The 16,874-nt window shown below is 49.6% G+C and overlaps 1 protein-coding gene across 4 annotated transcripts in view; it reads right to left on the bottom strand.

Moving 5' to 3' along the window:
- GRIK4 (glutamate ionotropic receptor kainate type subunit 4) overlaps positions 1-16,874 on the bottom strand; it is a 132,291-nt gene that overhangs the window by 25,526 nt on the left and 89,891 nt on the right. For 3 of the 4 annotated variants that reach the window (XM_086626856.1, XM_086626859.1, XM_086626858.1), the window contains 4 exons: positions 12,367-12,519; positions 11,038-11,142; positions 2,823-2,930; positions 1,581-1,784 (listed from right to left, as the gene is read on the bottom strand). In XM_086626856.1, coding sequence (XP_086482982.1) covers positions 1,581-1,784; positions 2,823-2,930; positions 11,038-11,142; positions 12,367-12,519 — 570 coding nt within the window. The remainder of the gene's footprint in view (positions 1-1,580; positions 1,785-2,822; positions 2,931-11,037; positions 11,143-12,366; positions 12,520-16,874) is intronic. The other variant, XM_086626860.1, reaches the window with a different exon arrangement.

Below are 16,874 nucleotides of genomic sequence, written 5' to 3'. Positions count from 1 at the left end.
CTTCCTTTGTTTGCACAGATCACACGCTGCTCTCTGCACCTTCCTTCCTGCCTCCCAAAAGAAACGTTGCAGAACCATAATTGTGTGTGTGTGTATGTATATACAGAGAGAGAGATGTATAATAACTATGCCAATAGCCCAGAGCATTTGCAAACAACTGTACAGAAAGCTTCTAGAGGAAGAGGCAGACGGAGGTGGGATCTTGGCTGGTATTGAGAGCTAGCGCTCTGCCGGGGAAGGGCGACCCAGGAGACAGGGAGTTAGTTCAGGAGGGACCTCCAGTCTGTACTGTGCCCTGTCCCTGACCCTCAGCAAGTCTTTTGCCCCACCTGACTTTAGATGCTCAGTTGAAGCTCTGAAGATAGGACAAGTGTCAGCCAGGTCCCCTTCACCATCCAGGGAAGAAGTAGACAGGTGCTGGTGGGCATCTTCTAGAGATGCTCCTCTCCCGCAGCCAGGACGAAAGCTGTGGCAGGAGCCCCACACCCCTGCTGGAGCCACAGGGGATGGATTCAGGCCCTCGTTCCCCTGCTTTGCAGGAAGATGCACCACTGTTGTGAGGATGATGATGGGGTGGCACAGGGGCTCCACTCACACAGTGGTGGATTATCATAAATACACCTCACTGCGGATTTGACACCAGCTGAGAAACTGTCGCTGGGTTCTCACAGGCGTTTTGGTAATAACAAGGCAGCCTAGAAATCAGTGAGCGAGGAAGTTATTGGTTTAAATAACATCAATCTTAACGTTAGCTTTGGCTAAGCCTATTTAACTAAGGATCTCAGAGCATTTCATGAACTGTATTTAAGCTTCAGGATCCCTGGGGAAGGACTACCTTTAGCTGCGGAGGAAAACAAAGAGCAGGGAGGGGGGTACAGGCTGACTGCACACACATGTACGCAGAAGTGTTGTCAAACCCAGAAGAAGCATTCAGCTTTCAGTCTAGCTGCTGTGCAGCAGCACGATGGAAAACCATTTCAACACATGAAAAAATTCTCAATCCACACACTTCAAGCACACAAAAAACGTTTCTCTCCAAAACCAACACTGTCGTGGTTTAACCCCAGCTGGCAACTAAGCACCACAAGACTCAAAGTCAAAAAGCTGAAATAAATCTGCCAAACTTTTCTGGGCAGAAATGTGATTCTTGCCTCCCTCTCAAACAGTGTGTTTTTTTTAAGTTTTCTTCAGCTTCTACCAACCCCTGTCAGAGCCTGCATATTCTCCTGTTTCAAGTTTTCATTAGTTTTCCACTGGGAAAAAAAATAATCCATTCTGTGTCGAGCTCTTACAGAGGGACCTCAAGCGTCCAGGCATCCCTTCCAGCAAAGCAAGCACCCCTGAGAGCACCCGGGGGCCCTGACTCCTGCTCTGACTACTTCACATGCTGTCGCATCAACACAACAAATACATTTGCCATTGGGAGAAAACATTAAATGGAGATCCTCTGGTCAAAGTCTCACAAATGGACTAAAATCCCCATCCATCCTTATCATCTTGGAGCACTTAATAAAGCATCAGGGCTTTTCATTGCCAAGTCTCACTAGAGCACAGTTAAAAAGAGCAGCTAATTCACTTACCCGAGCAATCAGCTCGCCGACCATCCCTGTCCACGTGCCGTTTGCCTCGGGGACTCCATACACACCATCGCCAACGAGGTGGATCTTATAGTTGAAACGCAGAATCTCTGCCAGCTCCTTCAGCATGTCCACGCAGAAGCCTTCGTAGCGGTCGTTGCCTTCCAGCTCCTGATGGTTCCACTTCAGCATTAAGTAAGGGTTTTCCTGCATTGAAACTGGGCAGCTGTCATTCCCATCTTAGCCGAGGCATCCCACTAGCACAGCGCTGAGCACGAGGAAGAGAGGGCAGTGGGCTCCCTGGCAGCACTGGGATGGCAGAGGCTCTGATATGGGGCACCCAAGCCAATCTCCCATCCCGATATATTCCTCTTGACCAGGGTGTAAGAGATATGGAAAGCTGGTTTGATCACTTGGAAATCCAAAGTGGTGTAAAGCTAGCAGAGTTGTTTCTACACTGGTATTCATTGGCCTCCGCTGTGTCAGGGATGTGCTGGAGGTGCAGCAGATAAATCCCCGTTTAGGATGTGAAGCAGAGCTAAGGGATCATGCTCTGGGGGCTGTTTCCAACTGGCATAACTCAGAGCAGCCCAGTGACTGCTCAGAGTTATGGTGAGACATATAGATCGCAGCTTCTCTTGGCACATAGCCACTTCTCCAGTTTGTCCCCCTTTTGAACAAACTTTGTGGGACATGAGGAAATAGCACATGGAGTTCTTCAGGAGTTTGAGTGTCTTTAAGGAAGGAGCAGAGGCACAGGGAAAAATCATGGAGCAGGCAGCACCCGGAAAGGGAACTTGTTGAATAAGGACAGTGGTGCCTGTAGGTGGGAAGTCTTGTTTCATAAAAGTTGTACCCATCTTGGCTAATTTCACTAATTTTACAGATAGAAGGGACAATTGTCCCTTCCAACTTACCAGCTGTATGCAAAACAAGAACATCATTCAGAAATGAATGTAAAATGGCAACTTATCCCCATCCCAGCCCTCTCCCCAGCTGCTTCTGAACTCATCAAATATCATTTCCATATGAAACATCAACTTGAGTTTAATTACACTGTCATGAATTGTCCTCAGTGCTGTAATTAGAGATTTGATCGTCTGTTCTTTATGAAATCAGTGTGCGATGCTGCATGCTGGGGGCCGAGGGGGGTAGGAAGAGGGAATAATATTCGAGGTGATTGACACCCCTAAGTGTTGGGCTGGTGAAGAGCTAATGGGAACTGTAGGTGACCCCCTCACTTACCAGGATGGTGGTGACAATGAGTGTGGTGTTGAACAGACTGTCTGATATGTTGGAGGAGAAGATCCTGTTGTCCATGCTGAGTCCTTCAGAAACGTGCCAGTGGCCGATCTGGAGGGATAAACAGCACAATAAGGGAATTTACAGGGCAAATTACTGTACGCACCCACCATATGGCTCCGGTGACTGACAACCATCAAGCTGGCCCTGGAAGAGGTATTTATGAATGCTCCATTACCTTTACAATGTACCCCTGCAACGAGCCAGCAGAGAAATTAACCCGCTGGTGCACGGCCCGGCACACCCCCACCTACGTGACAACGCCAAAAACCTGTCCCTGCTCGCGGTGGGCGCTGCCTTCCCACACGTCCTCCCTGCAGCTGCTGCAAAGCCCCACACCAGGAGAGAGCGGTGCAGTGGGCAGCTCCCCAGGGCTCGTGACAACCAAGCAGCCTTCTGCTTTGTCCCACCAATGCCTCCAGGATAGGTCCACCCTATGCAGCAGCCCCCACGCAGCCAAATCTGCAAGCTCGTCCCTCCCAGCACAGGGCGGCTGCAAACCTCTGCTGTCCCCTGCACTAAGACATGGCAGCTAGGTCACGGCCGCAGGACAAAGACTTGGTCATCACTCTCAGCCTGGTGCATTTTGGCAGACCCCTTCACCTCCTCACTTCTCTGGAGGTCCACTTCTAAACAGGACAGGGCACAGAGGTGCTTCACGGGAGGCTGCCGGGAAGGCAACGCTATAGTCAGGGTTTGGCTCAGCTGCACCGTCCCGCAGTGAGACCCAACCACCAGCACATGCTGCAGGGTCAGCACTATGCCCAGGTTTGATGACACTGAGCTCTTCACACGTGAGCCATGTGTTACAGACACAGCTTGGAAGAACGTCAGGAAGTGCTGAAGTCTCATGATTTCACAGTGAAAGCCCAGAAATGAGGAGACAGGGTTTCTGCCTCCAACTCCTGTCCTGCCTTACACTGTCTCCGTAACTTTGAACAAACGTTTCATCTGCCTGAAAGCAGGCAAAACCTCCTGCTGTCCTCCTGTGAGCATCACTGTCACTAGTTAAAGGCTGGTATAGGCACTGCGAGCTCCTCACAGGGAAAAGCCACCTCACAGGGAGTATCAGAGAATTACAGCTTCCCTTGCAATCACCGGAGCAGCAGCACTGCTGTGAGGCAGACACCGTCCAGCCCTGGCCACCAGCTCCACCTTGGTGGCAGGTGGTGAAAAGAAGTCACATTCTCGGCGGTGCTGCACCATGACCCATCTCCCCTATCTGCTATAACGGATACCAACTACTATGACAACTACAACTCAACACCCTTTGATTCAGGCTCATCACACCCAACAGCTCCGTGGACAGTCTAATTCACTCATCCAAGCATCAGTGTTGCTGCAGCAAACTTAATTCCCACCGCCGGTGGCAGAGACCAGTCCCCCAGCACTTGGGAGGACATCGTGACTCAGCTGTGACGCAACGCAACCCACCGCTGCCTTCAGCCAGGGGGAGGAATACTCAACAAAACCTAATTTTAACTTAAAGAGCCTAATCACCCTCCCTCAGAGATCTGGGCAGGGAGATCAGCACCTCCAGCAGCTCATTCGGAGCATGCAAATTAGGCTCTTGCTCTCTAATGCTCCCTAAAAGTCTCTGTATTTTCTCATAGATAGACCAGTGGCTGAAGGAGGCCAGCTCCCTCCAAGACCCCTTCTCTCTTCTTTTTCTTCTGCAAAGCCTCTCTGCCCCCATCAGGTCCCAGCCCTCTGCACACTGGACTGCTGGCCACTGTCTAAGTCCTCAGACACCACTGAAGCAAGCTGCTGTGACCCTACGAGGTAGTGGGAGACCCCAAGGTGCAGGGGTGTCTTCACAGCTCCTCCACAGCCATGGTTCCAGGGAAAATCCATTCTCGGTTCCCTCCTGCTGACAGGAGCCGTCTCAGGCGCTGTTGGTCTAAGGCAGGTTATCCTTCCACTGTGCCACGGCTGTCAGGGTGGTAGGAACAAATCGATTTCTCTGCCGTCAAAGAGTAATCTTATTATGTTCAAAGAGGTGGGTGGAAGGCAGCGCCGAGCTATGGTCCAGGAGGGCACACCATCGTGGGAACGAACGGGAGGCACGCTGATTTACACCGCCCCAGGACTGACTCCGTGTACTCAGTCGCTTTTCTTGGCAGTGCTTTGCCTCTGGCGTGACTGATGGCTCGAGGACTTCAGAGCCACTTCCCAGCTTGTGCATCTGAGCCAAACGCAACCTGAAGCTGCAGCTGTTGGCAGACTAAATCGCTCCAGACGTTGAGGAAAGGGCCAAGCCCTGTCTTCTCCTGGCTGTCGGTGCAAAGCCAGCCCAAGCCACTGCAAACGCGGCCATCTGCAAGGAGTCCCAAATCCAGTCTCCTCATCTCCAGGTGAGAGGAACAGTGGGAAGTGCTTATGCTCGATGGCTCGGCAGAAGGAAAGCAGGCAGGGAAGGCAAAGGACAGTCACGTGCATGTCTGCTCTCCTCCCTGGCTGGAGTGGAGGCAGCGGGACACAGCAGCGCAGGCAGAGCCAGCTGAGTCCCTGGAGGGGGCTTGTTTACACTGTGGATAACACAACAGAGATCATTCCTCCGAGCTGTCAGCCCAGCATCTTCACCAACATTAATAACGCTCTGCTAAAAGCACCTGTCATGGCAAGGACCTCTGAACGTGTTGGTAGCATTAACTCTTGGAGGCCCCTCGCCAACAGGAGAGGCACTGGGGGGTTATCAGCCTCACCTGACAGCCAGGGAGATGGAGGCACAGTGATGGTGCCTCGGAGCAGGCTGGAAGCAGATCTTGGGCATCCTGTTCTCTTGACAGCTCGTTATGCCTTAACTACCATGCTCGTAGCATCACAGTGACACTGTAGTGCAGGACTCATCTCTGGGAACAACAGTCCCAAATTGGGAGATTTACCATGTACTTCATGGACAGGGAGCCCTTGAAGCACAGCTTTAACTGGCCTGTGCAGGATCTGCATCAGTGCGACGGGATGCATTTATCCTGGCTGTATTCCCCAACTCTGCACAAAGGTGCTTGCCTCTCGCTGTGATTGCTAAACAACAGATCCTCTGCAGCAATTGCCTCTCTGAGTGAGCGATCAGTCATAAACATTGCCTAATTTTTTTTCTCCCAGATTTCACAACCAGAGATTAGTGACAGATTAACTTTAATTTTAACAGCCCTCGCTGTTCTCAAATTTGTCCCTCTCCTGCTGGCATACTGAGACTAATTGACTGCCTCCTCCTCTGACAGCGCAGTGGGTTTGACCTTGCTTTTAGCACAGCACCAAAGCCAAACACTCCCATGTGCTAGGGCACTTCCACCCCATCCGGACTTGTTCCAGCTCACCACTGTCCCCCTCGCAGTATGATAAAGCCACTAATTGACTCCTCACGCTGTTTGCTAGTGATTTCTGAGGAGTAATGTGTCAGAAGATGTCTGGGATCCTCAGATCTCCCCCTCTCTTGTAAGATGGCTGTCAAGGTGATTTTAATCATCTCTATCTACGTACAAAGAGCCTCCAAAAAACTGAAAACACATTCATCTGCAAAATATGTTAAAAAACAATCAAATACTCTACACGGACATGGATAAGACGATCCTGTTGTTAAGGCTCTGGACTAGGACTTAAGAGTTTTTAGGACTCGGGATTTTTTAGTAACGGATATGATTGGTCTGTATAAATATATCAGGTGGAGGAGGTCCACAGCAAAGAGGTAGAACAGCTTTTGAAGCTAAAATGATAGCGTTGGCACAAAAATAAATAGATATAAACCAGCCAGAAATAAACAGGCTGAAAATTAGAAGAGGGTTTCTAATGATCAGCGGAGCCGAAGCGATGGCATACTTTTCCCAGAAGAGCAGTGTGGGCAACACGACCACCTGGTTGCAAGTTGGAGCTCGATACCTTTGTGAGAGGGGTTATACAACCTGGTGGCAGGTTAGAGCCCATGGCCCAGATGGAGGAAGTTCCCTCCATGCCCTCATGCTGTGTGGTCCCACTGCAGGCCCCTGTGGCATCACCTCTGCACCTCCCTGTGCTCAGCCCTCTTCCTGTCCTGCCCGCAATGCCCGCCAGCGTCTCGAGGCAGGAGGTCTGTCTTGTTAGATGTCCTCATTATAGGCAGGGAGCAGACACACATGAGCCTGGAATAAGCAAGGCAGTGCCATTGCTCGTGACACTGCAAGGTCCCTCAAGTCAGCTGCTCTGCAAAAGGTGTTATTTGGATCAGTGACACTTAAAGATTTCTCATCTCCACAGAAAATCATCAGCGGCTAACATGATGCAAGTGGAGCATTCCCGGCTTGCTCCTTCAATCCTTCAGCTCCTCTGTTAGGATGCAGCCATGTGAACGATGTCTGGGCTTTCAAGTTCCTTGTGGTGCGAGATGACAAAACACCAGTTAAGCTAATGACTCTAATGAAGTCTTCTACTCAATGCCTCGCAGGCCTGAATGGCAGCTGATGGCAGGGAGAGATGGCACAAGACCTCTCCATAAGCTTCAGAGGCACCACAGGCACTCACCACCCCACTCCCTGGCTAAAAACGAAGGTAAAGCCAGCCCTGAATACAGGTGTCTTAAAACAGGCAGGGGACCACCACTGCAACAAACCCAAACACCTTCTGGGCTCCAATTAGCAAGCACTGTCCTACAGATTGCATTCATCACCTCCCCTTCCTCCGTGTGCCCAGGAAAGTACAAAATGCTGTCATCTGTCAGGTCTGCGTTTGGAGAGCCTTGTCAGCACTAACGGGAAAGAGACTGTGCCAGGAGGAGACAGAATTAACTAGGGACTTGGAACGTGATGCCTTCGCTGGCCCAAAGAGGGGGGAACTCGGGGGCATCGGGGAAGGGAAACGGAATGAAATAAAGTGAAGGAAATCCCTCAGGGGACACTGCACAGGTCTGCCACCTGGTTGGCGCTTCTGAAGGATGCTACTGCAAGACTGATGGCAGCAAGGCAAGCAGGGAAAAGCTTCCTCTACAGGAGTCAGCATGGGACACAGAGAGCACCAACTATTAAAAGCTGTACAACCACGAGACATTTACACAACCCACCCCCGAGGCCATGGAGCAATTCCCGCCATCCCCTTCCTCCCCGGACATCCCCTTCAGATGACATGACTGACACCTGGCATAGCCCAGGCAGGACCCGACAGTGGCACTCACTCCGTTCACCGGGTCCTGGGGGACAAAGACATTCAGCTCTTGGCAGGACCTGTCCCTGAACTCTTGCTGGGGTAACAGCTAAAGAGGAACAAGCCCCATTGAGACTGATTAGCCGCTTGTAAATTAAAAAGGTTTGATGTGGTGGGGTTTGCAGAGGGTCTCAGAGCTATTGGCTGGTAACTCATCTGTATCTCATCACCATACCAATTAGACACCCCTGTCACTTCCACAGCTCTGTCTCAGGATGCTTTTAGCTAAATGGGGGGCAAGAGCAAGGCATCACAGGCAGAGCTGGGGACATCGTGCTCGGCCTCGACAGCCGCTTCCGCTGCCCACCCAGCCTCTCCGCTTGCCTTCCCTGGGGCCATATCAATCACAGCCCCTCTTCATTCCCTTCTCCTGTTAAGCTGCCAAACTTCAGCTCTTGGTTTACTGCAAATCACTACGCTGAAACCGGAGGGGTGTGCCACAATGTTTTTTAAAGGGGCAAAGAAAAAATAAAAAGATGACATTTACAAACTCAGTCCTTGTCAGATCTATGGATCACCAAGACATTAATGAGTCTGTGCTTTATCGCGCATCCTATGAACAGAGAGCAGCTCTCATATGGCTGGGGAAAAATTTCCACTAGTTAAGCTAAATCAGGAAAAGACACGTTTGGTGTGTTACATAAATGTATTAAAAATTGGATGTCAAAAAGCCCTGTCTCTCCTTGCCCAAAAGCAACAGCGAGTTAGAAAATCTAAGTGTCTCTAATTTGTTTGCTGCCTGGATCAGCTTCAAAATTCGGTGAATTCTCTATCAAAGCTGATAAGCTGGAAGTCCCAGTGGCTTTGATAGATGGAAGGAGAGAGGCGGGGGGAGAGAAAGAGAGAGAGAAGGAAAGAGAAATGGGCAGAGTGCGTGAGCTTGATTAAAAATAAGGAGGGAACAGGAGTGTTTAAACAAGAGCCTGAGCAAATCAGTTAATATAACCCTCGGGAACAATATTGTCTCCAGGATGTGAATGTCTGTTCCTTACCCCATCCCCACAAGGTGGGTTTAATTTCCAATTATTTGTTTAGCCATTTTTATTACAAGTAGCCAGGTTGGCGAAGAAAATAACCATCTATGGCACAGCAGAATGGCCTTCGGCTTCCCGTTGCCATGACCGAGAGGGGCTGGCAGGACCAGGCAGGACTTTGCCCAGATTTCCCAGCTCTGTCCAGGGATGCCGTTCCCAGCCCAGCACATCCCGAGAAATTCTCGCAGCCTGCGATGGTCCCTGCCACTCCTGCAGGCACTGCTGTCAGTCCGGCAAGACCCCTGAGAGGGGCTGCCTGAGAAGGGGAGAGCAGGGGCAGAAAGGCTGTCGCAGGCATACGAAGCAGTTTTACAAAGATGAACTCCTTTCCTGGTGGGTTTGCACTGGGGAGGGCTTGCAGCCAGCCCAGGCTCTCCCCGCAGGCAGCTGCATGTCCCGAGGGAATGCCCCGACTTCCAGCACCTCATCACTGCCACTGGAAGTGGCACTATCACCACTACTCTCTGATGGGAAATCTGAAAAGCTTAGTCTCGGCACAGGTTTCCTGGGTACCTCTGAAAACACGAAGCTCCTTATTGACCGAGCTGTTGCATGCAACAGGTCAAAAGAGCTTTTCTCCTCTCAGACGGGGTTTGAGGAGAAGAGCTCTGGGAGAAGCGTTGCTCCAAGAGGACCTGTGCTTTAATGCTAACTCCCTGCCATGTTTAAACACACCAAACCATAGCTGTCGTAGGGAGGTTTACTGCGTTTGCTTCTTTCGCTCCAGCTGAACGTATGCGCTCATTAATGCAGACGGGCTTGGATCTGTCACTTTTGGTCAGAGTACGATGGGTTGGGGAAGTGATTAAAAGGGCATTGGTGCCACGAGAGATTCTGCTGTGGGGAAAATGCCATCCTGGTCCCCTGCTCACTCAGCTCAAGGCAGCATCAAAGCTGAGCCATCGCTTGACAGGTAAGAACTGGCAGACAACATCCTTGCCAAGGCTAAAATTCACTGCTGCCAGACCGGGAGAGATTTCCTAATGCCAAAATGCTCTGCTGGTGTGGGGTAAGATACAACAGCTTTTGTTTTCTGCCAGAGTCTAGGAGAAGTGGCAATCTCTGAGAAAAGGGCAAGTGTGGAGCTGTCAGCAGGGAAATAGGACAGATGAAAACCCTTTTTCTGGGACTTCCATTTTTTCCGCGAATGAGGTTTGGATTTACCAATAACACCCTAATTCTTCAGGCTTGTGTCTCATGAGTTTGATATCTGTTGCCCTACACAGTTACGCTTAACCTTAGCTGAAGTCAGAAAATATCCCTTGGACAGAAAGATGGTACCAAGCAGAAAAAGTACAAATGCTGTGAGGAGGCTACAAGCACTGAGACAAAAAAGCAAGTAAGAGTCTGAGCTAAGCAAACCCATTGCAGAGGAACACACACCATAAACCGAGAGGTAAATTATCTTGTACTTTCTCCTGCACGGCACGCTGGGGAGCTCCTGACACAGGATTGCCCCCTTCACTTTCCCTCCTAGAAGCAGTTGTTCAGAAAAGTGCATAGCTCTTTTTTTGCTCGTTTTATGGGAAATTCTCCCATTTTGTCCCATATAAACAATTTTGAGTATATGTGTCTCTGCAAGCTTAAGAACAAAAGTATCTTGAGTGTGAGGTTGTATCTAGCACACGCTTTATGCCCTGCATTACCTCCTGCACAGGAGGGTTACTGCGACAGGACAGACATTGGCCCTCACACCACCACCTCGGGGGTCCGATACATTAAGACAAATCTAAACTATCTCAAAAGATGTTCTTGATGATGTGAAACAGTTTGCCAACCCAGGCCCAGCAAGAGTTACTGGGACAGCCACACCACGCTTGTCGCTTGCTGAACCCCTCATCTTGCAAAGGGGAATGTCCGCAACCCCCTTCGACCCCACAGCAGCAGCCCAAGCCAGGCTACACGCAGACCATCCCCGGGCACTGCTCCCAGGGCAGTACGGTCGCTCCTACCTGCCGGAAGCCGCCCCGCGTGTGCTGCAGGATTTTCAGGGCGTAGTTGGATCGCTGGCCTTTGCTGTTGAATTCGATGTGGCCGGTGAGACCTTCCAATTCTACCTGTCCAAGAGAGAATGAGTTACAGCGCCCATCGAGGCGGTTCACCCCACCGCCCGCAGCAGAGCCGGGGGTGGCGGCCACTCGCCCCGCACACCGGCCATCCATCCTCCCACAGCAACAGCAACGCAATCCTCCTGTCTCAATCAGAATTGCTTTCTGAGCCTGGCTAGAGTAGCACTGAGAGATGTGGAGGGGAGCAGGAGAATCAGCAGCACAAGGTGCAGGGCTCCCAAATTTCTCTGCACCAGCTGCTTTGGAACAACCCCCTCCACAGCCCCCCGCCGCCCCGCTGCATCCTAAGGCGAACACCGCGCTGCTCTGCAGCAGGCACGAGCTTTTCACTGTGTCACACCAAATCCCTAGCTGGGGATTCCTCCACAAACCATTACATGCTGTTTCATTGCATCCAGCCAGCGATTAACACAAGAGCATGTTGCAAGAGAGGCAGGATGAGTGCCCAGCCTCACGGTGCCGATTAACCACCGCAGTGACAAGGGCAAGCTACTGGGCCTCCTAGTTAGCAGAGCCGAGAGAAGCTGAAGGGTTTTGTTGTCTCTGACGAAGGGTAACATTTAAAGCAGGGTTCACATGCACGGACCAAAGTGGCACAAGGTTCAGGTTCAGCTGATCTTTCTTTTAGGGAGGAAAAAAAGAAAAAAAGAAATCTCATGACATTTCGATTGCACCCCAAACAGACTCAGAAAACACGCTCCTTCTGCATGGTCAAGCTCAGCTCTCAGAAACTGCGTTGACAAACTCCAACTATTCCACCAGGCTGAAATTTCAGAGTCTGTTCTTGTGCCAGAACTAGGCTTGATCGGTTCCAGCAACCACGCTTTTGGGTTCAAAGGAGCCCAAACGCCTCCATAGGGAAACTCACCTCTTGCCACTGAGCTCTAAGCAATTGTACTGCGTGACCTTATATTAACTCAAGTTCACTCAAAACAGAACTCAAATCACTTACAAACATTCATACTTAAAAAAACCCCATTGAATTCCAGATTTTCTGCAGCAACACCTGAAAAACGGAGAGTTTCATGTCGTTCCAAGGCCAGTGACAAACCAGTCCTCAGATCTCTCTTTTCATTCCCAGTGCTACCTTCAAACAGACCAACACTGCGCTTGAAAACTGTGCCAGCACCGGCATGTACATACACGCCTTTTGCTTCCAGCAGTGAGAAGCACCAGCTCCTACCACACCAGCAAACTTCAGTCCCTTCTCACCATTCTCAGGTAGTTCATCAGGCTGGTGCCGTGCTGCCAGATCTGGGCAGACCCACAGGACAGGGGCTTCACGCCGATCTCCTGGCTTCGGTTCAGCTCCTGCACGGCACTCACCACAGCATACACAGCATCGAACAGCAGGGCAGATGAGAGCTGGGGGGAAAAGTAAGGAAAAAGTCAAGATGGGAGTCTCTCGCTGCACCTTCAGGACCTTGAAGCAACTGTGAGAGTACTCTATGCACAGCCTCAGCAGGGGTCAGAAAGGAGCAAAATCCTTGGCCCTCTCCATGCAGACAGCAAGCCCTGACTGCCTACCATTCTGCTCCAGCAACACCCTGCACCCATCCGAGGACAGGGACACAAAAACGATGGTATCCCTGAACTGCGGCTTCAGCCTTCATTAGGCACCAGAGAGTTCTTTTTCAATCACTGCTATGAAAAGCAAATGCACAAGAAATAATGTTTTGCTAGATCTGCTTCTCAAACAACTAAGTCTTGGCTTTCAGATCCCATCGAGGCCACCTGGTCCCTTGCTACAGCCTCCAGTTTCCTGCTGGGTGTTACCTGCTCTGTAATGGCGTTGCCAAAGCAATGTCCAGAATACAGGGATCGCCGCTTCTCCTTCTCGTCTTTGCTTTGTTTGCCTTTAATAAGATTTCTTTGCCCATCAAGCCTCACAAACAGTGGGTTTTGCCCATGCACAACCATTTTGATGTTTTTGATCTAGTTAATAATCAGCCATTTGCTCTCTCGTGTTCACTGTTGTGACTAAGATTTCACTTTTAATTATTGTCACCTCCTGACTCTGCTGGAATTAAGCCATGGCAGCTCATTACTATCATGGCTACATTTTCCCCATGGCTACTTCCGAGAGCATCCCCTTACCATCCTAGCTTCGGGCAACAGGTTCAGTCTCCAGCCTGGGGCTCTTCCCCACCTTACCCTGTTTGTGACTTACAGCACTTCAATATCCACATCCCCTATTCCTCCCACAGCCTGATTCTGATTAGATTTATTCACTTCTGCCAGTGGCCCTGGAGGGACAGTCTCACCCAGTTCAATCATCCCAACGAACCTTTGGCTTCAACTGCATTATTAATTGGAACAGAGCAAGTCAGACTTAACCCTGCTTGATCTTACTCAGATCAGTGGTATGACCCTATTGACCACTATGGCCCAGGATTAGGCAGTTAACAAGCAGCACAAAACCTTAAAATGTATAAGCTGGCATGTGTTAAAAGGCATGATTCCAGCCTAATGCTAGCAAAACCCCAAACACCAGTCTAACGGCACTAGTAACCCCTTGCTTTTCCAGCTCTGGTACAGACTCACATTTGCTCCCTCACATTCCTCTGGCACGTACCAGTTCAGCCTGTATCACACAAATAACATCCAGGGACTCTCCAGTGAGTGCTGAGTAACTTAACTGGCACCTGACAGTCTTGTGTCTGACCCATCTCCCACGCAACGGGCAGCACCTATGGTCATATATGTTGAAAGCTTTCTGCTAATAGTAAGGATCAACTGGCTCCAGAGCTATGAAGTTTTATTACAGCTATTTTGCAGGAGGTAAACTGTTAACGCCAGAGGAGCTGAGCGGCCTGAGGACACACAAAGAATTGGCAGCAGAGTGGGAACAGAATTGGTATCCTGTTTCCTATCCTGCCTCAGCTGTGAGATACCACAAACCCTGCTCCTGCACTTCTTCTCTTCTGTTCGGAGTTAGTCTGCTACCTTTTTTTGCTTAGTATTCACATCTGACCTAAACATTCCCCTCCTGAGAAGTATTTTCCAGAGCTTCTTAAAGGAGCTGATATATCCTTCTCCCTACTTTTCTTTTTTTCCCTTCAATATAAGTTCCTTTCCTAATAGGACCCCTCCAGCCTGTTCTGTCCTCAGCATCTGTTCTATGAAGCTCTTTAGCACACATTTAATTTCAACTGTGGACCGAATTCCATTCAGGTTACAGGATACCATACACAATTAGCAATTGCTTTCCTGACACAGAACTATATTAATATCGGTCAGACAAATGAAAATGTTATGACAGCAAATGCAACCCCCAAATTTCACCATCTCATACCAAATTGGAATACTGGCCCAGCATTTTTAATTGTCTCCTGTTGAGTGTTCACTGCCATTTTCCCTGAGCGCTTAATGATGTCTTATTAGCTGGTGAGCAAGAGACTCGTAGATCTTAGTGAAGCATTTGACGTTATTGATTGGAATATTTTACTGCTTAGCCTCAAACAATTTGTTAGGATTTCTGGCAGCCCCCTTATGATTTCAAGCAATTTGGGGATTGGGAAGAGGGTTGCAATGTACAGGATCAAGTCCTCTTGGTAGGGAATGGGGGTCCCTCCCATGCCCTCAACATACCTCTTTCCTTTTCTTAAAAAAAAAAAAAAATCACAACTTTCCTCAGAAGCACCATATTTCCATTCTTCCTGCTCAAGCTTATCATTTATGCCAGCCATTCTCTGCCCCACTGGGCTCAAAACCAGGCTCCTGTGCCAGCCTCTCAATTTTGTGGGCCCTGGAGCATGGCACCTGGAGACGTGGGAGCCTGGCAACACAGCAATGTGCGAGTCTCTCTGGCTTCCACAGCTAGGCAAACATTTTCTCACAAGGTTAAATGGGAGGGTTAATACAAGTTCACTGCTTCCAGCTATCTCCTGCAGCCCAGAGAGCTCAGATGAGCACTGGGTCATTTTAGCACATCCACTCCGCTTTCCTGCGGGCTCACCTAAGTCAGTGATGCAGTAAGGGACGCTGCTTGACTTTGCACTGGAGCAGATGCAGAGCAGCCCCATGGTCTCTTGATGCCTTGGGGCCATCACCTTCAGCAGAGGAGTGGAGAGAGCTGAAGGCAGCACCTTTTTAACTTCCTCCAGGCAGATTCAGCAAGGGGGATCTGTCACTGCTCTCGTGTACATCACCTCAGCTTTCTTCATGTCACCTATAAAATCTCTTACTACTTTTATGTTCTCATTTTAAACCACAACTTTGTCACTCTGTCACAAAAAGCCAATTTGCCTGTTAACAAATTGATTCTCTTCCTTGTGTGCATCGTCTGATTTGTGCAGATCCCTGTTGTTTTTGTGCCATCTCTGCAATGTAAGAGCTCCGTGACAGGCTGCACGTGAACGACTCGGTAAGCTCAGCGGTGGTCCTCCACTTGCAGGCTCATGGGTCTCAGGAGACTTCCCTCTATCCCTAAAGCTGAATTCTTGACAACGAAAGTTCCTGATGAAAATTGCCACTTGATGGATGCCTCATCAGAACAAGGCTCCGGAAAAGGGAGCAGATGGTGGGCTGGGCAGACGGGCTGGCTGCTCCATTCCCCTCAGCACACTGATCAGCTGCAGGAGGAGGGGCTGCACCCGAGAACTAAGGAGGTGTTGCAGGGTACGACTATGACACAAAGCCCTGGGAACAGCTCATCAACTAGAAAGGGTCACAAAACAGATCTCCAGCCCTTGTGCACATCAGCTGGCAGGACCATCCCCACCAGTGTCTTTAAGCCAATTAACACTATCAGATGTCCTGTGCCTCGGGAACAGGGATGGTGCCTGAGCTCTACCCTGGTACCCTACAGCTCCTTGCTGGATGCAGCATACCTTCCTCCCAACACCAGATCTGCCCCTCTGGAAACTAACAGCAGGATAAGCATAGTTGAGTGGAAGATCCCGCTTTATTTTTTATTTACGGATATCTCCCACGTAAAGGCCATGTTTAAAGGTAAATTGATATCCAGGGAAATATGAATAGGTTTGGCTAGTCTGGGTTTTGCCACATGTTTTTTTGTCTTTTCTTCCTAAAACATTATCATCTGTATCTTTGCCCCCAAACATAACACAGAGAATTAAAACCATTAAAATCCTGTGAAATAGACTTTACAATCTGGATTTTATTCAATGACATAAACACTTAATTACAAACATCTGTTTTAGACTAAATTCTAATTACCTAATCTAGCCATCTGTAATTTGAATGATTTTCTCTGATTTCCTTTCTTTGCAATGTGATTAATGAGAATGGCATTAGAGCAAGCAGCTCCCTCCTCCTTCTTCAGATGCTTTCTCAGCTCTCGCAAGAAATCCCTGGGATTTTGCAGCTCACAGGAAACCTCCCTCCTGTCACTTCCAGCTGTTGAGCTTCCTTTTCTCTTTTTAGTGTGAGCTATCCCACGAGATATCTGCTTCTCAGGACTAAAAGGGGAAGTTCTTACATAGAGAGATGCTCTGCAGGAGATGAAACCTGCCAGATTTCCAACAGCAGAGACAACGCGTGGCAAAACGGTGCTCGATTTCCCTTGCAGACACAGAAGAGGAAACGCATGCCCTGCCTGGGAATATTTGACTTCACCTCTGCTCTGTATCATCACTGCTCAGGGCAAGGCCCTTTTCTCATCACCTGGGATACAGGAGCCTTGCTACGAACATAGACTGAACCTTCCCACCATCAGAAAGAAGCCAGCTTTTGGTTAAGACTCTACACTAAGGTTG

This window comes from Tauraco erythrolophus, chromosome 26 (assembly GCF_009769465.1).
Source record: "Tauraco erythrolophus isolate bTauEry1 chromosome 26, bTauEry1.pri, whole genome shotgun sequence".
NCBI classification, from domain to species: domain Eukaryota; kingdom Metazoa; phylum Chordata; class Aves; order Musophagiformes; family Musophagidae; genus Tauraco; species Tauraco erythrolophus.
Note: the sequence above shows the minus strand (reverse complement) of the source record. Positions and strands in the feature narration are given on the sequence as shown.